The 23,394-nt window shown below is 39.4% G+C and overlaps 1 protein-coding gene across 7 annotated transcripts in view; it reads left to right on the top strand.

Annotated features, from left to right (window-relative positions):
• CDKAL1 (CDKAL1 threonylcarbamoyladenosine tRNA methylthiotransferase) overlaps positions 1–23,394 on the top strand; it is a 230,579-nt gene that overhangs the window by 172,220 nt on the left and 34,965 nt on the right. For all 7 annotated transcript variants that reach the window (XR_013394002.1, XR_013394004.1, XR_013394003.1 and 4 more), the window contains one exon: positions 822–884. Coding sequence is in view for 4 of the 7 variants with exons in the window: in XM_077933233.1 (XP_077789359.1) it covers positions 822–884 (63 nt within the window). In the remaining 3 variants the exon portion in view is untranslated. The remainder of the gene's footprint in view (positions 1–821; positions 885–23,394) is intronic.

Raw genomic sequence — 23,394 nt, 5'->3', positions numbered from 1 at the left:
CATGGCTGTCACCAACATACCTGCTCGCCCACCTTCATTTTATTCTTAATTTGAAGTTATGTTGGTGTACACAGCTGTGTACTGAGGCTTGCTGCAAGGAGGAAATTTATCTAAAGGTATAATTAGGCCCGGCTCTGAGCAGATTTTGCCTTCCTCCCAGCAGTTGTCGAGAACCTGTCACAAGCTTGTCGCAAGTGGGAGAGGAACTTGGCAGCATCCATGGTGGAGTTAAGTGGGAGATGGGCATCCTGAGGGAATGTTTTGGGGTGCTGCTTGCTGCCCACACCCTCAATTTGGCTAGCTGGTAGGCTGCCATACTCTGAAGTTGCCTGGGGTGCCATGGTGGGCCCATAGGCTGGAACTGGGACATTGGCAAGTATAGTTTAGCTGCCCAGTGTTGGTATCCTCAGCCTACCCTACATTAAACTGTGTGCACTGTAACCAGTGAAGTTGTGGACATTTTAAACACACATAATCCTCTGCGTTGTTTCTTGCTGTCACTCACGCACATGTTTCAAAAAGTTGGTTAACAGTAATCAGTGTAAACTTACAGTAGGATTGCCACAGTCAATTCATTCATTGCATGAATCACAACATAGATACAGCAGCAATAAAAAACTTGGTGGGAAAGTTCTGATTTCCACAACATGAAACTATTAAAAATGAGCTTTCCAACCTGAGCACTAATATGTGAATGAAGCATATTTTTTATTTGCAGTCAAATAGTGCTAGGATAAAAATAGGTTTCCTACAGCTTCATCCAACATGTAATAATTTTGTTTTTCAGTTCTATAATGCTACGTTTCCTTGTTTTTCTACAGAAAAAACAGAGAACGAAAGAACTGTCAAGATTGTTTCACTCGTACAACCCATATGATCACAAGGTAAAAATAAATTGCAGATTTTTTTTTGGTCAGTAATACTACTCTGCTAATGATGATGGTATACACACCCTTTAAGCTACTAAAGGATGTACAACCAGTTCAACCCCTGTGGTGACCTTGGGGGGTGGTTCTTGTTGCTTGGGGACATGGTACTGCTAGGATCAATCTTTGAGGATAGAGCTACGTACCTACTGTGTAAAACAAACAAACCACCCTTTACCTTTGGTTGGAGTTTAGGGCTATCCTGTTTACCTGGACCAGCCAGTCATTGACTCTGATGAATCATTTTACCTACTTGTATGAATAAAACACCACTGACTCTCTGTTAGGACCACCTATGGGTTTTCCCTTTCCTCCCATTCCTTGGTGTAGTTTAATTTGAATTAGGTCATTAGAGATCAATGGGGTCTTGATACATTTTGCTCTGCACATTTTCAGACCAACAGCAGTGGATCTTATGTCAATCAGCACCATTCTGAGAAGGTTATTTTCTTTTATACTTCTCTAGCTAGGATTTGTACCCTTTGGTGAAGTTTCCATGGGGAGGCCTTTTGCATTCCTCCTCTGCACCAGCCATAATTGAACAGCTGTGTGTTGGAATAATTCAAGCACTTGGCTTTCTTTATGTGTCTAAAACTGATTCTCAGACTGTAAAATGTGGATGTTAACCCACTGTAATGAATGCATCTACTGCTTTATGGGGAATCCATTTCCAGCACAGATCCTTCCCATCTCTCTAACAGTGTATTTGGGCAGTCACATCATCCTGAGTGGAGGGAATAATGGCACACCCTACACTACTGTTCACAACTGCAGAAGAATCTCAGAAATCATGGTTACCTGTCCATCAACATTGTCTTGAATAGGCAAAAGCAAGAACATGGTTCAAGGTAGCTAGTGGTAGCCATCTGGAAAACAGATAACAATACAGCCCTGTCAGGTAGCAATGACATGTTTATCACAATTTTGGTAATTCAGGTTTTTAAATGAATTTGATAAGGAGGACAGTCATCAGTCTAGGATGGTTCCTCCCACTGGCTGTCATGTACTGTGGTTTCTCACTGGGCTCCCTATGAACCCAATGTGCTAGAGCCCTACCTTGTTTCCCCCTTTCTTTTCTCTTTCCTCACCTTTGTTGCTCTTCTGTGGTTTCTTTCCCTCCCCTCCCTTCTCTACCCACCCTCTACAGCAGAGCTTTCCGTACTTTACATGCTGGTGACACACTTTTTAGACATGCGTCATTTTGCGACACAATAATTCAGTTTTACTAGCAAATCGGAGGTTAAACTAACCCCTTTCCAGTCCCGGGAGGAGCATTGGGAGCGTTCGTGCGACACGCCTACACACTGCAGCCAACACACTAAATGTTGCGACACACAGTTTGGAAAGCTGTGCTCCACAGTTTTAGTGGCTGGCTGGCTGGAGGGAGAATTGGAGGCTGCTTTGTGGTGTGCAGGAAGGCCTTATCCTATAGCCACACCCTCGACCATGGTGGGCCAGCCATCAGAGAGTGAGACCTCCCCCCATCTGTTCCTTTTAATTGTTGGCTTGTAGATTTTTACATTTTGAGCTAATAATTAAATGTGTTATGACTGCTGGCTTATTAATTTTGTAGGAGGAGGTTTTAGAAGTTTTAATTTGTTTTATTATTAATACTGTCTTCTGGAATTTTGGGTACATAAATCTCCTTGAAAGAGCAGGACACACAGAAAGAGAGGCATATGTAAAATGATATATAAGCAGTAATTGTGCTTATATAGGTGTAATTGTGTAATATATAGGTGTAAAGGTGTAATTGTGAAATGTTTTTAGCTAGTGTTCTTTTTTTGCTGTGCAATCATAGGCATCATGCTTCAAATGGTAAAGCTTGTGTAAATTGATTAACGTTTTTTTAAAAAAAGATTGACAACTATGAGTTCTGAAGGGAGTTTTGTGATATGGAACCGTTGAAGTTAAATGTAATAGTAGATCAATTAAGATATAATAAAGAGAATCAACTGAAGAGGCAAAGCTTTGATATTTTCCCCCTTGTCTAAATTCCCTGGTGGCACAGGGTTTTTTCTCTCCATTCACAGTACAAGAAAATTCCATTATTCTTTTATTAGCACTCTTATTGGAACTGGGCCATTTGTAACCTCTGTTGCCTCCTTGCACATATCCTTTGTGGCGCTATATCAAAGTATCCTCAACTGTTTTTGACTTCAGTTGTGAGTTTATGCACTTATTTTACTAATGACTCATCAGGAGGTGTGGAAAAAGAATATGAATTCTTAAGACTTGTTCTTTTGATCTCTGTTTTAGGGCCTTTTATAAATAACAAAACTTGCAGAATCAAGTGGCAAATAGTTTTTTCAAGATCACAGGCTTGTGTAAGGGTTTGTTGGGAGGAATGGAGGTAGAAAAATAAGAGAAGTGCACCGAGATGAAAAGGCTGTGTTCTAATGTCCCAAATCATCTCAACTCAATACTGTACGTTTATATCTTGCTGTGTGTCCACCTGAAACACTCCATTTTCCTTTTGTCATTCTGCATTCCAGCTCCCACTCCCCTACAAAGCAGCTTCAATATACCAACCCTCTGCTATTGTTTTTTAGTTTAAACATTTGCTGTAACCTAATCATGTTCACATCACATTAAATTTTGTAGGTTACAGTTTCTGTAATTCAATACATTGATGCAGCTGCCTTGTGGCAGCCCAGCAAGTTAATTTACTTCACATATTTTTAGCTCCTAATATTTTCCACAGATTCCATTTTTAAAGTGTAATTTCTTACATTTCTTGGAAGTAAGCTAGTTACAGTGACTTTAGCGGAGCTTATTTCCACATCATGGCTATAATCCAACAAAATCCTAATCTTTGAAGGGAGGGTGTGCCTTTCTCTCCTTGCTTTCCCTAGCACAATTTCAAACTGCTTTTAGTATAGTTTATTTGTGGTTTTGGTTGGTGAGGCTACTGAGTTAGAAAGGACATCAAAACCCCGGGTGTGCTCGCAAGACTCTGAATTAGAGCCAAAGTGTTTTGGACAGTGCTAGAAATATTTCCGCATGCAATACCAACCATAAGATGTAATAATTGCATAGTATATGTATATCCTCATAGCTGCAGGGTATTTCCCTGTTTGCATTTAGAAATTTGTCTCTTGGGAGTTTCCGTAGTCCGGTACGTAGGACTTCCATTCCCACTATGTTCAGGGAGAGAGAGAGAGGAGTAGAAAACCATTGAGAAAGCTGGAGGAATGGAGTGGCTATAGAAAGGCAGAGGCTGTGTTTCAAATTCTGTCTAGTCTGTTATCCTTACCAAAGACACCCCAGGGAAATATTATTGTTATCCATGTGGATAACAGTGCATACCAAAAGTGGGGAAGAGAAATGTCCAAGGAATTTCTGCACCTGTTTGTCATAGATCATATATCCTTAGGAGCAAACGCCTTCTTGATAGCAGCCCCCAGACTTTGGAACTACTTGCCATCGCTGACAGCCTTCTGCTAGCAGACAAAAACATTTTTAGGCAGACATTTGGCTGCTAGGCGTTGGTTTTTACTGGTGGTTGTGTTACCGTTTTACCTATCTTCTTTCCATGTTTTTACTTTGTACCAAATTGTGTTTATTATATTTCATTGCATTTGCATAGTTAGCTGCTTTGAGCATTGGGTGGAAAGGAGGAGTGTAAATTTAACAAATAATAATAAGCATAGGCCCTTATTTTTAGTAATGGCTCAGGATTAGGACGGTGGGAAGCTGTCTCTTCACTGACCGTGGAGCTTCTTTGTTATTTTTTGTGACATCTGAAAGCACTTGATGGGTGATAGACATTTTCCTCTCCTATTTTTTGGTCCCTGGCTTTGTGAATAGTTTTGTGATTTTGCTTTTGTGATTCTTGTGGTATATCTTTATTGTTAAGAGTTCAGAGGACGTCCTTCGGGGGCACAGTGGTTGTCTTAAAACAAACAAAAAAAGGCAGAGGTTAACTCAAGCTCCAGGAGCCTGTTGAAAACCCTGTAGAGAAACAGATGTCATAGCTGACAATTGACTAAAACTGATGAGACTTCTTTCAGCATTTGTGAAGTATTTCTGCATGATGTGGAATAGTTCTAAATTGAGAATTTTCTTCAGCTGATTGATTGGAGAAGTAGGGAGGCTGAAGATCTAAAACAAGATATATTTCATTTAAGCTACAAAGGCTCTGATCAGATTTTCCCTACTTATAAAACCAATATTGGGTTTAAGATAGTATTTCATTGTTTCATTAGCTTGAGAGCATTATATTCATTTCTCTCCTTGATCTTTCTAGCATATAATATGAATAAGGATCCTTCACCAGGGAACTAATGTCAGTTTCCATGAAACTGACCAAGGTAAAGGCACTCCTTAAGATGGACATGACCCATGTTATTATTGGCATCTGTCTTGTCTCGAGAGACAGTGAAGTGTGTCTCCAAAGGTGAAGTCAAACCACTGCATTAGCAGCACTAAAGTGACCTCTCCGGGGTGCAGGGCTGGGCAGTGTGTATGGAGGTCCCGGGCTGCCCAGTCAACAAGACCTTTCTCTTGGCCTTACTGATATGGTCCATAGAAAAGCAGAGCAGTATGTTTGGCACCAGCTTGGCTGCAGGAAGGAGGTGTACAAGGTGCCATCCAGCCATCTTAGAGGCTCCATATTTGTGTAGGGTTTACTCCTTAGCCTTTTCTTCTCCCAAAGATATCCTACAAGGCAGTGGGGGTTTAAGATAAGAGTTTTCCTTCTTCTACATGGGCTACCTTCCCAGGTTGATAAGTCCCATCTGCCCCTCACTTTCCTCTACAGCACATGCAAGAACCACCTTCCTGATCACAGGGCCCACTATTGGTCTTATCTGCTCAGACCCACTGGCTACCTGACGTCCCATACATCCCTGAACATTACCCAGACTATACAGAATTGTGTACCCAAGCACATCGCTTTCCACCTCACCTTCGGCATTATGATTCCTTTCAGATGCAGTCCAGCATTATCCCTTTATGTTGTTAAAAGTACATGTCAAGTTGTTCTTGAGCTATTTTGTTTTCTCGGTGTCTTCTGTTCCAGTTCAAAAGACATTTTCATGTGTTGCATGTGAGAAGAGCTTTTTTGTTTCATATCAAGAGAATGAGAGATGTTATAGGAGCCAGTTCTTTTTATCAGGCAGTGAACAGTAGTCTGTTCACAAAGGCATTCTTACTGAAATAAGAAATGTATTACAGCCTCCTAATATGTTGCAAGGAAACATTTTCTTAAAGGCATTAAGACATAATATACTAGGGTTGAGATAACCTCTGTGGCTTGCATCTTTGGGACAGTGCTTTGGCAGGAAAACAGAAAAACTGCCCAGATGGGAGATTGCATCTTTATAAAATACAATCCAGGTGAACATGCACCATTATATTGTTTTGGCTAGTGCTTCTTGGGCCTTTTTTGCAGGGCTAGTCCAAGTTTGCTTGTTTTTGCTGTCCTAAGAGAAATAAAATTCCCCAATGTCTTATTGTATCCTCAGCAATGTAACAACGTAACGTTAGCAGCGTAACAACGTAGCAACGTAACATTAAAAGATCAAGAGTTGATCGGAGTATATTTTCTCATTTTCATTTTTAATGCGTGGCACTTCTTTACTTCTGTCTCTTTACAGATGTGTCTATCCCAAGGGCAACCCCTAGAACTTAGAAGGCTCTCAGTCTTGTCCCTTGAACTCCTGGAATATAAAATAGCTGATGAGGTGTTATCTTGCTTCTGAGTGTCTATTTTAGAAAAGCAGATTGGGCAGAATGTGTTGATAAAGATAACAGATTAACTTAATAGAAGAATTTAGGCTGTGTGGTTTTGGTCCTTCACCTATATGCACATCATGCTGTTGTTCAGGGATAGTTTATCAAATCAAAGAGTCATCTTAGGTACTTGAAAGATTGCAGCATTGCCAGATATATTGAATACACAAACTACTTTCATCTAAATAGCTTAGAAATAACCGTAATTGTGTGGGCGTGAGTTTTTTCACCTAAATGTATGTTTTGGCTAATTGTTTAGTAATCTAACAGAAGTTATATGAACAAACAAAGAAACTTGGAACAAACTGTAGAAACTTTCATATTTGAAGCTTTATTTTTAAAGGGGGCAGAGGTTTTCTTAACAGAGGGATGTTTACTAATTCTAGGGTGAAATATAGCCTTGGACCTCTCTTCCTCCCTGCCCCCTCATTTCGGGCAGTAACAGAGATGCACATACATCTATGAGCAATCTAGTACATTTTCCCTCAGTTGTGCTTAACATTTGCAAAATGCTTTTCCTGTGTTTTTGTGATGTTCCACAAATGGATTTGGTGTCTGCACAAAACTGAGAAAAAAGAGCTTTTTGAAGGGAAATGGTCTCCTGTCCCCCTTCTGTTGAGAACAGCAAGCTCTCCATCACAGATCCTTCCACATGGCTGGTGTCTGTAATTGCAGAGTAGTATAAATTTGGTAGGCCACTCCCTGCTGACATTAAGAATCGTTCCTACTTTTGCCCTTTTCCAGAATTCTGCATGTATTTATAATATTTATTTCCTGGTTTTCAGTATAAGCAATTAAAACCACAGCATTATAATATAATTCGGGAGAAAATAAGCAGATGAAGCAAAGCTGTCACTTGATCCGGTCCTGTCTTTGTGACAGTAGGCTCTAGACGATGTGCTACAGCCTTTCTGTACTTCAAAAGCTTTTCTCCTGAAGCAATCTGCACACCACCAAGTATGTAGCTTACAAGTCACCTATGTGTGGGACTACCCAGAGACCACAATAGCTTATATTACTTTATATAAGCTATGAGTCCTCAAAGCAGTGTAAGCCTAAGTGAAATTAATTTTACCAACAATATAACCTAAATAAGTTCTATTTACTTTAGTAGAATTATTCCACTGTAGGCAGCTTGTTGAATTTGCTGCTACTTGTTCAGCATCACCAGGTAAAAATAAAAATAATTTACAACAGGACATTAATACCTTGCGAAATAGTTGGGTTGAAAAGTATAGAATATATAGAATGTAGAGATGATGTCGTGAATAGCAATACAGATATTTATAAAAGTGTTGTCATGTGTGAGTATGAGATCACAGAGAGGCATTGGATTTATTTTGCATCTTCACACACAAACACTGTGTGGAGAGAGAGAAAATACTGTTTGTGAGATTCAGTGGTAGCTCTCATGTATGTTAAATTGTGTGTGTGCAAAATTTACTAAGAGAAATGAATCAAGAACCAGGCATCATAGTTGAATTTATAAGGAATGAGCATTTGTTTTTCTTTTGGAACTTTAGAGGGGGGGGGGGGAATGCATTGTAAAACGAAGACATTTGAGATTACTGTATTTAAAAAGCTTGTGCAGGACAAGTCATTAAATGCCAATTCATATGTCAGGCAGACAGTGGCAGCTGCTTCTTAATGTGTGGCATTATCCAATATTAAATCAGTGGCAAATGGACAGTTTGATAGATACTGTCATCAATGCAAAGATTATTAAAATAATTTTGAAACTCACTTTTAACTTTGTTTTAAGCTAAGTAGCATTTAGGCTTATGCAAGCTTACCCCCTCACAGCAACGGCCATTGCCTTTCCAGCTTTTAGCTAACAAAGCACAGGCCATCTCTGCTAGTTCTTTGGTGACAGTGTAAGCCTGTTTATGGTTTTCTATGCATATCATAGCCAAGGGTCTATGAACAAAATTTCCATTTGCAAGCACATCATTGTGGAATAGTACTCAGTGGTCTTTTCACTTTGATTGATGGTTTTGGTTTTGCACCATCTGGCTTCTGATAGGCTGCATTAATCATAACCCAGAGAAAGAAAACCAAGAAAATATATGCATTACTGTTTAATGTATGTGCATGTCAATGTCTAGGAGTGTTAATTTCAGTATATAACATTAAAAACATTTATATTGATAGATAAAAATTGGTTACATATGAAATTACTTATGCAGCCTACATAGCGAGTGATCCATTCATGTGTGTATATTTCACAGTAGTTCAGCAACTCAATTATGTTTCATTCAGGCTGAAATCCTCTACACACTTATATGGGGGAAAGTCCCAGATGTGAACTTTGCATCTGAGTAGATATGTGTAGGATTGTGCTGTCAGTTTTCTTCCATTTCTAACACAAGAGATTATAAATGAATCTGAGCACATCAAAATGACTGGGTGTATAATTAATATTAGGTTTCAGATTACATTTTAGGCCACTTAAAAATGGCCTTTGGAGTTCAAAATTATTTGCTTTACGTTTTTTGTAAAACCACAAAATTGTGGCTTTTATATAAAACCACTCCAAAATTGTGAATATGATTTTAAATTTCTTTAAAAAGATTTATCAGCTCTGTTTCAAATATGTACTATTTGTTCTTAGATATTAGTATCATCAAATACATGAATTTAATTTTCACATTCAGTTTATGAATATGATGAGTACTGTGAGTACTGTTACTTTATCATTAAAGCCTCCTATTTAAAACCAAATATTTTAATAGATTTTAGTTCATAGCTTAAAATTACTGTGTCAACATGTGATCGGGTTTGATTGAAGGAGCAAGTTACACCAGCAGAGTGTCAGATTTTTTTTAATGCTGCCATTGTGCTGATGAAACATCTAGATATGACAGCACAGGCTATTAAAAAAGAGAGACTCAGGGTGTAATTCAGTGTCATGCTATGGAAGATTCTGTCTGTGCAAGCATTTTAGCTTGCCAGCTGGAACAATCCTTCCTCTCCTCCCCCTGTATGCTGTTTTGTGGGTTCTCCTGACACCACCCTCAAGTCAGTTTTGGGGGCTGTGGGGAATTGCAGGTGGAGAAGCCCCATTGCAGAAGCAGAAGTCCTTCTGCAGGGCTTCTGCTGATGGGGCTCGTTAGGTGAAGCCTTAAAAGACTAGCAACCTAACCCTGCCCCACATATCAGTTTACCCCAAAAAAGTCATGATAAGCTAAAAAAAACCTGCAGAACGGTGTTTCTGGAGCAAATAGCTTCTGATATTTAGAAATACAGTATTGCATAGACGTTCCTTAGTGTCTTTAATCCTTCATTTTTGTTTTTAAGTAACATATTGTGCTATGCACTGTGCTTCATTCATCTTGATTTGATTGGTTCTTACACCAGACTTGTGTCTAAAAAGGTAAAGGTAAAGGGACCCCTGACCATTAGGTCCAGTTGTGACCGACTCTGGGGTTGCGGCGTACAGCTTCTGGGTCATGTGACCAGCATGACTAAGCCGCTTCTGGCGAACCAGAGCAGTGCATGGAAACGCCGTTTACCTTCCCACCAGAGTGGTACCTATTTATCTACTTGCACTTTGATGTGCTTTCGAACTGCTAGGTTGGCAGGAGCAGGGACCAAGCAACAGGAGCTCACCCCGTCGCAGGGATTCGAACCGCCGACCTTCTGATCGGCAAGTCCTAGGCTCTGTGGTTTAACCTACAGTGCCACCCGCGTCCCTGACTTGTGTCTAGGATAGTGCTTTTCCAGTTTTCCAGCTAGCGATCAGAGTCAGAGTGATAGAGAATGGATTCTTCTGAAAGGTGGTAGTTGGCACATGAGGACAATATATTGGTTGCTGTCCTTCCATTTCACACTCCCCTGCCCAGTGGTAGTCCTGCTTTTGTATTGGGATTAGCAGTGATCACCATGGTTGACATCTGGCTTGTGGTTGTCTGACTTTGTCAATGTGCAGGCCACCCACAGAATACTATGGATTTGATACAGAACTCCATTGCACTCACAGAAGGAGTTTCTGTTCACAGAAAGGATCATTCCATGACTTGGAGCAGAACATTTGGCTCCAACCCCTTGATTGCTGTGGACAGCATAAATCTGGAAATATATGAAATGCTTTCAACCCTCTACAGTGCAATATAGCTTGATGCTGCTGGTGATCTAATACATAACACGAAGTTAAGCTTTTATGTAAACCTGCTTGCTTTATTACCTCAGGCATAGATTCCATCAAGTGAAAGCCACAGTACTGTATTCCGCAACATTTATGAGATGTCTCAATTAAAAAATTATATAAACTGGTGTGTGTAAAGATAAGAATTATCAAAATAATTATGCTCTTTAAGTTTCAGGTGCCTGGCTTTACTAGTACTTTAGCTAAGGTGGGGGAAACCCCAAATTATAAGCACTCTGACAAAGCTAGGAATAAACATTAAATTCCTGTGCATCAGAGCATTGCACTTTTTGGATCCTGGGCAACAAGTCACCTGGGAGTTTTACCTGTCTATGTTCATGAAGGCATCTTTCTTTTCCAGTTCCAAAGACATTTGTAGAAGTTTAAATGCTAAATTTCAAAGGCAGAAAAATAGAATTTGTACATACTTTAAAAAAAAATTACCGTATTTTTCGCCCCATAGGACGCACTGCCCTATAGGACGCACCTAGTGTTTTTTGGGGGGGAAATAAAGAAAAAAATTATCCCCCCCCCCCAGGCACGGGACTGGCGCGGGGGAAGCCCGAGCTTCCCCCGACCCCAGCCCCCAGAACAGCCTGCTATCTGCAAGCCTAGGGAGCCGCGCCGGTCTCCCCAGGCTTGCGGACAGCTGTGCGAAGCCCCGGCGCGCTGAAGAGCGCCCGAGGCTTCGGAATGCAGGCAGCTCTGCGCAACCCTCCGGAGCCCGGCACGGCTTGGCGCCAGAGGGTTGCGCAGAGCTTCCTGAAGCCTGGAGAGCGAGGGGCTCTCGCTCTCCAGGCTTCAGCAAAAGCCTGTGTTCGCCCCATAGGACGCACACACATTTCCCCTTTATTTTTGGAGGGGAAAAAGTGTGTCCTATAGGGCGAAAAATACGGTACCTTAACACAACTAGGTGTAAAATAGCACTCAATAGCACCTTGGCTCTGACACAACTCCGTTAGTGGGGTGAAGCACAGTCAAACTGTAAATAAAATAAATAAATGTGGAAGACTGAATTTTGGGGGATGGAAGCTGCATCATTTCAACTGAGCTACTTGGGGAGGTAATGCAAATGATGTAGTGCTTTGGCGAGATTTTCTCCCCAAACATCCAAAAAAACCATCTGAAACTGTTTTTAAGCTGAGCAACCAGTAAGATCCAATACAAATTTCTCTGCCTTTCCTGCCTGTCTTCTTTCTTGCTTCAAAATCTTTGGAACATAATATATAACAAAAGAGAGTAGAAGGTGCAATCTACACATCTTCCTGCCAGCTAAACAAAAATCACCAGGTCTAATCTTAGTCAAACTAGTCCTGACAGGGTTTATTTTAGGGTAAATATTTATCAGGTTTACTCGAAGACATTTGGCATAATCTTCATTATAATTAAGTCGTGTAGTTTGGGACAAAATAAATGCTGCCCTAGGAAGCTATCAAGAAATTGGAAAAACCAGTTGCTGACAGAGCGAAAACAAACAAACCCAGGTTGGCTATTCTGCACACTCGCTCCCATGATGACTTAATGGCCTTAATTTTAACATATCTGGAGCCTTGATTTATTGGTTCTAAGATGTGCTGAATTCTTAATGATTCTGTGCAAAAAAGGGGGGGGGGTATGATCCTGCAAGATACTGTGATAGATCACAGGCATGTTGAGACATTTTTTACATGCAAGACACCCTACCAAATGGCACCCAGCAGTTGCAATTTGATATTGCTTCAATCTGATCAAGATGGAATGAGTTAATGGGTTGGTAATGAATTTCGTTCAGTTTACTTTTCTAAGAAAACAGACCTAATTCATATTCTTTGGACTAATACATAGATTGAAATACAGGGTTTTTTTATTTGGATTATGCTATAAAAATATAAAAACCGTGTATTTTGGGAGGGAATATGTGTAAATGTTAGCTGAAAATATATAAAATTGTGCATTTTAGTGAAAAATACTGCATTTGTGTGCATTTTTAAAAAATGAGGAAATAGAAGGACCCTATGTTTGAACACATGCAAAACTGACATAGACCAAAAATAGACTGATCCATCCACCCCTACCATTAAATAATTACAAGCTGCTGTGGTTCTGAAGGCCTTTTTCTTCCTTACCAAATAGTTCAGGAAAGCTGGTGCCTCCTAAGAATTATGAATAAGAAAGAAGATTGTGGTCTTGAATTTTAAATGCAAGATAATATGCTAAAGTTGATACTCAGTACCACACTCTTTATATCACCCTGCTCAGGGTCAGGCCCTACCATGAGGCAGAGTGAGGCAGCTGCCTCAGGTTGCAAATTCTGAGAGTGGAAAGTGGTTAGAAGGGTGTGCCCACACCTGCACAAAGTTGCATTTGCTGACTTACCTGGCTTTGGAAAGGTGGTGCAAGGACTCTGGCAGCATCCACCACCCCACCATGGCAGGGTGCTAGAGTCCTTGTGCCTCCTTCTCAAAGCCAGGCAAGTATTTATCAGGCATTGGGGAGGAGGAGGGAGGACTCTAGGACCCTTCTGTAGCCCTTGTTCCACCTTCCCAAAGCTGGACATGCAGCCCTCCTTGCAGGGGGCTGGTTCTGGGGATATACATGTCCATGTCTACCCACAGAACCTAACCCTCACATAAGATGCAAGGCACCTGTACTGATATTTTATTTTAAATAAGAAATATGCAGAAAATAATTAGAATGAAAGTTCAGTTATTTAAAAACAATATATTAATAATGCAGAGGTACACATTATATAGAGTTTGCATACAAATAGGTATAAAACAAAACCATCTAGAAGATACAAAGCAGCTGTGGTGTAGTGGTTAAGAGCGGTAGACTTGTAATCTGGGGAACCAGGTTCGCGTCTCCGCTCCTCCACATGCAGCTGCTGGGTGACCTTGGGCCAGTCACACTTCTTTGAAGTCTCTCAGCCTCACTCACCTCACAAAGAGTTTGTTGTGGGAGAGGAAGGGAAAGGAGAATGTTAGCTGCTTTGAGACTCCTTCGGGTAGTGATAAAGTGGAATATCAAATCCAAACTCCTCTTCTTCTCTTCTTCTTTATAATCTTGCCATTCATTATTACTGTATAGCAACATAAGTCGGATTTCAGTGTTGGACATTGTTACTGCTAAAGATGCTGTGTTGCCTATAATAATAGTTAATATATCCTTATGAATTAACAATGATTTCTCTGTTGGGAACTGATTCTGGTCTTATTAACTGCCTCAAGGTGAATTAAGTATAGAAAATATAACCCTCGTTATTAACTTGTTTTTCTTTCTCATAACCTGTGAGTTTCTCCAGTGGGAGTTTTTTGGATGGAAAAAAAGGAAGAAGGATAAACAATGAAAGAAATAAAATTCATATTTTATGGTGTCTATCATTTTGGGGCTTGCAGAGATGTTATCAGATCTGTTGGCTTTGTTTGCAAAGCATCCCATTCATAAATTATATTTGATGAAGGCAGAGAAAAAATTATGTAAGTTGTTGAGTGAGCCGGTGACCTAGAGGACAGAGTTCAAGGCATGAATCTAAATCTCAACAGGAAGTGATCTGACCATGACAAGGAACTGATGTCAATATCCCCCACTTTCAGATCACCCTCTCATGCCCAGTTGAGAAAGCAAGGTCCAGCGTGTGGACTGCCACATGTGTTGGGCCGGTGACATGTTGGGACAACCTTGTGGTCATCATGGTAGCCATGAAGTCATAAGCCATCCCAAAGCCAATTGTCTTGCTGTGGATGTTGAAGTCCCACAGAACCAGCAGCCTGGGAGTCCTCAACACCTCTGACAGCAGCTTTGTCAGCTCAGGCCAGGAGATTGCTGGGCAGTAGCCAGTTTCTGTTCAAAAGTGGGATATAAATATTACAATTTAGATGTATAAGCCTCAGCTGAAAGATATTACTAGGCGTCATCTAGATTACAATTAAGGTATTTTACAAAATGGTGGAATAGGCTATCTTCCTTTCCCCCTTGACCCCCTCTCTTTTACCTCTCTCACCTACCCATTCCTAATTCTTATGTTGTCTGTACATTTAGCACCTAGTGGAAAAGTGGAGGAGCTACAGTATTCTCCACGCTTCTTTTTTCTACATGGAGGGAATATGTTTATCTCACTTCTGATCCTCTTTAGACTGTGAAAGAGCTTCAGCGGAAAGTGCTCAAAAGCTGGCTCACATAATTCCTTAGACTTTTTGTTCAGAATCCATATTTCAGTGCGGAAAAAAACACCGGGATGCATCTTAATCCTGTAAGCACCTCATGAGGTGTGAGAGAGGAGACCTCTTGGAGTCTGCCTGAGGCTTCAGGAATGGTTTTGTGGCATCTCTGCGCACACTGCATGGTACCTGGGTCTGCAGAACTTCGTGAATAGTCAGTTTATTTTTCAGAGCTCCTCTAGAGCCATAACTATCCCGAGTCTTCTGATGCAGTGCTGTTATGTTCTGTGACTTTGTGACAGTGCAGTCACATTTCTCTTTTGAAATGAAAGATCACAACCTCAGCTCGGTAGAAGTCAAGTCAGTTCTTTACGGATGAAAGCACAGGAATTGTTTGTTCTTCATGGCAAAGATCAAAGGAATATTTTAATGGTAAAACACAAACCTTCAGCCTTAGCTCATTAAAATGAATTTGCCTTTTCACTCTCAAACCCTGCTGCTGCACAGTGTTTGTTTTACAGCATAATACGTGACACAGAGAACACTTGGGGTCTACATAATTTGACCTTGAGTATACATTACTTGAACTAACGTCTACTAAGCATGCTCCTTCATAGCCCCCATGTATTTCAATGGGAGGTGCAAGATGGTTGGATTTACCATCTGCAATAATCGAAATAATTTCCAAATTCCAATCGAGGGACTTGAGTGGAGCACTTAATAACCCAGAAGCAGATTTCTGTGTGCAAGTATGGTATTGCAGTAGATTTTTTTTAATAATAGGTTTTATCTTTATCATAATTCTATTGCTATGTAGCTAATGTGCTTCTTAATATTAACATTGCACACTAATAGATGTTATTAGGTTGTGAAATGAATAAAACTTAACTGGTCTTTGAAAAATAGAAGGAAGTTCAAATGCACATATAATATTGAGATTAATGTTATATAACAACTGGGACACCTGATCACAATCTTTCCCACTACTGTGAAATGTATAGTAATCACTCCTAAATTTACAGCTATACATATACAAATTTATTAAAAACATTCTCCTCTTTTTCCCTTTCTTTTTGTGGATGTGCAAGTGGCCAGTCTGGACTCCCCCTGCTCCTGCCATACATGTTTCTGACAGCTCTTTTTCATCTTACTCTATAGTATCTTATACTACAGTGGTTTCTGAATCAGGCCTAATTCCTCATATCAATTTCCTTTTTATATTTAGGCCTCATTTTTTGGCCTTCTAGGAGTTTTAAGTTTTTTAAAAGATGAAATTTTTTACTAGGAGAACTACAGCTGAAATAATGACAAACTGAATGTTTCTTCTCCTTTGTCTTCAAAAGTATTGCTTTCTTGTTGGCTGAAACCATTCCCCAATTGAATGCCCTAAAGCTACTAGTTTTCCTTTTCACACTGCCTAGCACATCTCTGGTGATAAGTGAACACAACAAATATTAGTAGTGTTAAACTAGAAATGCAAGAAACAATACTTTGCAAACACGTGTCATACATAGAAAAGTTGAGTTTGCACAGTGTTCTTCTGTGTGGACACTGCCTGCTGTACTGTTCCATAGCAGTTCCCCTGTTCCTATTTGGACTTGGTTTGTAGAGATTCAGTGTTGTCCTAGGTACTGTGGTTCCAATATATCAGAAGGGCACCATCCTGCTGTAATGTGTTTGTGTCTGCTATCTTCTGTTGCTCTGTTGTCACTGTGTTTCTCATTTTTATGTTCTCAGTCAGAGAATTTCTTTCAGCTTGTTCTCATCATGTGCCGCCTTTGTGAAACCCCATTCTAAGTAATTTTTGGAAGTATGGACTTCTTTCATATATTGAAAAATCTAAGTGTAATCAGGAAGGCAACTGTGATCTTTAGGCAAAAGAACATGTTGACAGGAATGGTAATGTTTAACCAATTCCTGCTTCTCATGGGGTTATTCAGGAAGGTCTGTTAAAGCTAAATATTCTTTCAGAATTACAGCAGAGAACAGGAGTCTTTATTTTAATTGAGGGCTGGATAAAATACAAACTAATTAACCCCAAATAAGCTTCCTTGTTTGCCCCCCTTTTTAAATGAACTTGGGGTGCTCAGTTTTGCAATTTCAATCATATTTTTAGATTGCATTTTAACACCATCTGCACCTTGAAAAAGATGGTAATATCTTGCACAGTTGGAAATACTTGTTAATGAATACTTGGGGGGAGGAGTATGAAGGGATAGATATAGTCCAACTAATTAAGTTAAATTATAAACAACATACAGTGGAGAAGATTATCTATTTGTCATTCTACTTTACCTGCTCTACTTATTAGATATATGTAACTGCTGAAGATAGACACACTCATAGGATTACAATGTCAAACTGCTGTCTGGCTTTCCTTTTCTACTTTAAAGAGCTGCTTTATAACAGAACCAAATCAAGTCTACATCTTGGTGGTCAGCCTGCAACCCTGAGACTAGCTCTCTGGGATATGAAGGAAGAGGCTGCTTCTTCTTCTTCTTCTTCTTCTTCTTCTTCTTCTTCTTCTTCTTCTTCTTCTTCTTCCCCTCCTCCTCCTCTTTTTCTCAGGTTTAATGGTATTGCAAAGTCACTTCTGTAAATATATTTTTTACTGAAGATACTTGAATCAGAAGTATTCTTCACCACTAGCTCCTATGGTGGCTGGTGCACTTTGGGACTGGTAAGGTAGAAGGCAAGGAGAAGTAGGTGGAAACAGAACCAGTGACAGGCGCATGTTCCAGAGCTCATCCGTTACATTGAAAAGTCGTGAGAATGAGCTCTGGCTCAGATTAAGTTCTGTGTGTACTTGTGCAGCCAATCCACCATATCTGCTTTTTAAAAAATCATTTATTTGCTAATTGCCCGCTCAAGCACAGTAGAATATATTGTCACCCTTCCTTTCCTTGTTGTTCTATAAACATTTTATTTATTGTCAAATACTGAGTCAGCTGCTGCCTCCTAGAGAGCATTATAGAAAAGAATTGGCATATTTTACTGCTAAAGCTGTCAAAACAATATGAAATTTAGTTTTGGGGTTTGTCTTTGTTTGGGGGCATGTATTGGGCCAAAATTATTGTCATAAGTATAGCCTTTTGACTGATTGACAATACAGTATCTGAGAAGTGATGTGGGCTCTCATAATAATGTGACATTTTATGAGCAGTTTGACTGCTTTCATTACCTGAATTTATACCTGGATTTCCATATTAGAGCTGCTCAAGATAGGAATGCTGTCAGGACAGAGTTTGTGGGACTGTTTTGAAATCATTGTTGCTGTCTCTAATAAGATGAAGACACAGCACTGATAAATATTTTAATTGCAAAGAAAAAACAGCTGATATTAATTTGTAGGTCATTGAAGAAGAAAAGTTTGCAGGTTCATTTCAAAAGATATGCAAGCAAATGTTGAACTTGTTTCTCTTGTGTTGTTATTGTTGTATAAGTAACTTTAATTAGAACAAAAAAATTCCTTCCAGTAGCACCTTAAAGACCAACTAAGTTAGTTCTTGGTATGAGCTTGCGTGTGCATGCACACTTCTTCAGATACATCTGGTATCTGAAGAAGTGTGCATGCACACGAAAGCTCATACCAAGAACTAACTTAGTTGGTCTTTAAGTGCTACTGGAAGGAATTTTTTTGTTTTGACTATGGCAGACCAACACGGCTACCTATCTGTAACTTTAATTAGAACATTTCTAAATACAACGTCACTGGGAGCTAATATTCCTTTTTTAAAAAACTAAGAACGGTTTTTCAACAAAATCTCACAGAATCGTTTTCAGTGTTTGGAGGAGGTGTGGAGGAAGACTTGTTTACTTTTTCAAACAATGTGTTTTCTCATTTATAATTGAATATTAATATTTATCATTTTTATTGTACCACTGCAGCATATTACAATTAAAATATTGGTATGTCCTTTCATTTAGACTGTTCCCATTTTTACATAAGCTTGTTTTGGCCATGTTTTGGTGAAATTTTTGTGTTTACAGCTCAAAATACATAAATCCTAAATATTTTATTTTAAATAAATGCAATTCCACTACTAGGTAGGTTACCGTCTGATATAGTTATATCCAACCCAATGATATTTGATTTTTTTTAAAAGTACCTTTGGAAATTACAGTTTACATCAGTTCCATTGCAATTGATTAGGCTCTCTTACAAATATATGTATGGCACTTTGAGTGTTACTCTGTTACCTGTGCTACATCGCTGTTAATTTAGTTCAGTAGTCCATGTGTGATGAAAAATGTAGCATTATCAGTTTTCTCAAGTTTAAATGTTAAAGATTAGTATATCCTAGTCCCATGGGGACAATTCACAATATCAGAAAATTGGCACTGCTTGCTGTGAGCTAAGTGTTCATTACTTGGTTGTCAGCTATCTCTTCATAGCTTAAAGAAAAGGGCGGGGGGAGAATGTGTAACCCAAAAACTCACTGTGGCTCATGCACGGTCTGTGAAACCATGGTTTCCTATGGTGTCTGAACCCAGTGCTTTTGAGATCAAACATTATAATCAAAAAATTTAGTGGATGTTAGTAGAAAGAAATTCAAAACCAACAATAGCTTTATGAGGATCTACTGAAATAGTAGCATAATCGTTTTAGGAAGACCTGCTTCACAATATGCAAGTTTTTATGTTTATCAGAATTCTTCTTGAGATCTGAAGTTGAGCAAAACAAAACAAAAAAAATACACAAAAGCCAAAAAGGATGTGGAAAAAATATTTTTTGGTGGGCTTAATGTAAAAGCTGCAGTCTACAGATTATATTTCTGATAAGAAAGCTGCCATTTTTCCTTGCTTGTAACATGTGACCACCCCCAGCTCCCATTGCCCAACCAAGGACCTCAACTATCATTTTCACCATAGAAATGGACAAGAGAAAATAGCTTTTTTTTCTAACCTTGTAAGTTAAATATGTCTGGAAAAGGCTTGTGTTAGCACCAGGAGCTGTTAAAATAATGGTACCATAACAATTCAGGCCCATTTTGTAAGCTCCAAGTAGTTTGTATTAAGCTACCTTAATCTTTCATACAGGCTTTTGTTAATGTGTTACCCGGCGTTCTCAAATGGCCTTTGCTGCTTATCAGTTTTCTCCATTCTTCTATAATACCACTGAGCATGATAGTCAGGTAAATGACCAAGATTTATCAGGCTGCAGCAATGGTGGTCTTGCTGTCTGATCAAGGCAGACTAAAATGGTTCGTGTTACAATAACCCACTGCAGATCTTTCAGGAAGATACAGAAAGAATTCATTCTCTCTCTTTTTAAATAGCTTGTTCCATTTCCTCAGTTAGATGTCCTCATTGAATAGTGTGGAATGGAATGAGCCCCTACAGAGACCAGTGTATACATTTTTAATTACTTGCAGTCATTGTTTGTAACTGCTACCCTTGCAGGCATTTTGCCTGAAGAAATAATACTTGTGTAAATTTAGACCACCTTTTGGACATGCTACCATTGCCTTGAGTAGGAGAAGGGTATGTAATACCACAGGCCATGTTTCTCAAACTGGTCTTTTTCTGTGGCTGTAGATGACACTGCAGAATGCTTGCAGTAGAAATATGTAGAATGAAAAGGAACAGATTCAGGTGAATGAAACTGCATAATTAAATGTTATGAATGATATTTGCATCATATATATATGGAATTTTCTGTCTGAGAACAATTTATAAGTATCATATTTTACCAAGATTTGAGATCAGTTCCCTGATTTCCCATGCATTTCTCTGTGTAATAGAAGGGTGGTATAAAAAAAAATAACAACAATAAGCAAGTGGGACAGAGCTATATCAGCAGTGGGTGCATCTATGCTCCTGCTGCAGCCAAAGCTGACTCTTGGGATAAGGTCATAAGCCTTGAAAAAATTCATTTCACTGTATTAGTAACTTCTCTAGCTCTGTATGACAAAACCTCCCTCTTGGACTGTTAGTAGCATAGCACAACAATGTGATCAATACAGCTGACCTGGAAAAATATTGAGGGGGGTTATTATTAGTTGGTTTGGGAGATAGAGTAAGGTTACCAGATTTTTTTCAATGAATCTGGGGACACTTTTCAACTTCAATAGGAATGATAGGATTTTGTCAGGGGACTGATTTGTAAATCCAGGGACTGTCCTCGGGAAACAGGGACATCTGGTAACCTTAAGATAGAGGGAAGACATCACTGTGATGCTTTGTAAAGGATCTTGAATTGGCAAATGCAGGGTGTGGGAGTTTTCCAAGTCTGTTATATCATCCCTGTGGCTGCCTCTTATGTAGTTTGAATTAATACAGCATGCACCAGAATTTTCTTGTAGTGAGTAATTTTTCCAACCATGGAATCTTAAATTGAGGTGATGAAAGAAATCTGTCATGAATATCAATCCACCAAGCATTGATAAAAAGTTTAAGGTTTCCTTGACTAATGAGGTGTGAAATTTATTGTCATGCACCACAGTGTTCAGAGTAAATGTTCTATTTCACTGGCAATGTTCTGCAATGGGATCCAGTCATACACTGGAAATAAATAAAATAAAATACGCCTATGTAAGCCTAGTCCCTTAAAAAAAAATTACAATGTGTTATCTACATCTTCTTCATCCAAAATACCATGATTGTGAAAGCAGGAATTCAACTTCTTTGGGTTTGGGGGGCTGATTAGTTTCCCAAATGACAACACAAAATCATTTATAGTGTTAAGACCTACCCTACTGTGGTGGGTCTTAGTTTCCATTTGGAAGTTGCATTGCAGTTAGTTTATTTCAACATGAGAGAAGTGAGGATTTCAGTCTATTGAATAGAATCTCGATTTACAAACAAGACTGGGGTTGGAATTTGATGTTATGGCAACCAGGAGTCTGATGCAGAAAACATCAGCCCTCTGTTGTCTCCTCCGTTCTCCCTTGTAATGTCTAGTCATATTCAAGTATGATGTCATCAGGCTGCACGTTTTCCCCAGCCACTGCGCGTCATTCGCTGCCCCTTGCCAGGGCAGGGAAAATTATCGTGTGGTGACATGTTATGCGTTCAGCATCCCTGGATGTTACAAGCCAAAGGGGAGGAAAGAAAAATGGATGGCTGTTTTGGATGGCAGCTTTGTGTTTGCTGTAATGTCTAGTTCAGGCCTGAGGAAGTATGAGGCAGGTTTGCACCCTACCGTTCTGAATGCTTTAGGGATTTCTGTGTGCAAGTTTTCTCCATGCTTGCTCAGCAACTACTTTGGGGGGGGGGGCACTTGGGGGGAGGTGTGGCGTGCTACCTATCTCCCAGTGTGAACTGCCAGCAAATTTTGCTCCAATAGCTACTACCCTTGCTTTCAGTCACAAACACCTCTTATGTCTCTGGGTTAGCAATTGCATGAAAGCAAGCAGTTGCTATTCAGAGGGCCAAGTTTGGCCTTAGAGCTGATCCTTGTCCTACATCGTCAGTGGGAAACACTGATGGCAATGTCATGATTATGTCAGGTGACTGACAGGTCTGCAGTCCTAACAGCCACCCTGTCCTATATGATTGCTTATAAAGCTGTGTCTTCCACTGGAAATCTCAAGAAATAAGATGATTTCTCCGCAATACACAAATATGTATGTATGTTCAACATTTCACGTGCCTCGCATATACCACACTAAACTTCGTAACTCATGAAATGGCTCTTGGATAAGAAGAGAGAAGTGTTAGCATACTCAAAATGTTGTCTCTCCTTTCCCTCTCCCCCATCTCTCTCTCACAAACAAATGCACATGTAGATTTCAGCTATAAATCTCAGAATAGGATGGAAAGGAAACCTCATAATATTGAGAAGAAATGCTGTCTTTATGAGAGGGAAAGGGTGGTGATTGTGGTATTGTTAGTGGTAAATTAAGGTTACAGACCCTTTATATTTCTATAAAATCGGGGGAAATGTGAAAATAGGTTTTGATATAAGGTTACAGAATTTGTTTATAAAAGTTAATGAACATTAAATAACTTGCAACACATGGAAACTGAAAGAGTGAATTATTTATTTACATTTACACCCCACATTGCAACTCTCCATGTCTCCAGGGCGGCTTAACAGTTAAAAAGGAAATTTTAAAATGCAGTGCAATGAATGAAACACTAAAATAAAACTAGCAAAACCAGTAGATTAAAAAAAAAAAAAAAACTCAGAGAAGCACAACAGAGTAACAACACTACTCCCAGCTGCTTAACAGATAAATGAAGTATCTATCTTTATTTTTTTGATATTGCTTGATAAGAAGAGGATAGGGGAAGCATATTTTCAGATTCCCCAGGTTTCCCTACAGAGTTTTAATTCCTCCTTCTTTAGTTCTGCATAACACCAGGCTATCCAGCAAAGTAAACGTTCCACCCTTATCTTGCATGCCAAGCTGACTTCAGCATCTGAGAAGCTTAAGAACTCGATACATCAAATTACCCTGCTCGAACTGTTGTTTAGTGCAGGCCATTTTGTCCTGTCATCCTTGTG

This window comes from Podarcis muralis, chromosome 8 (genome assembly GCF_964188315.1).
Source record: "Podarcis muralis chromosome 8, rPodMur119.hap1.1, whole genome shotgun sequence".
Classification (NCBI taxonomy): domain Eukaryota; kingdom Metazoa; phylum Chordata; class Lepidosauria; order Squamata; family Lacertidae; genus Podarcis; species Podarcis muralis.
This window is presented reverse-complemented; position numbering and strand designations above follow the sequence as displayed.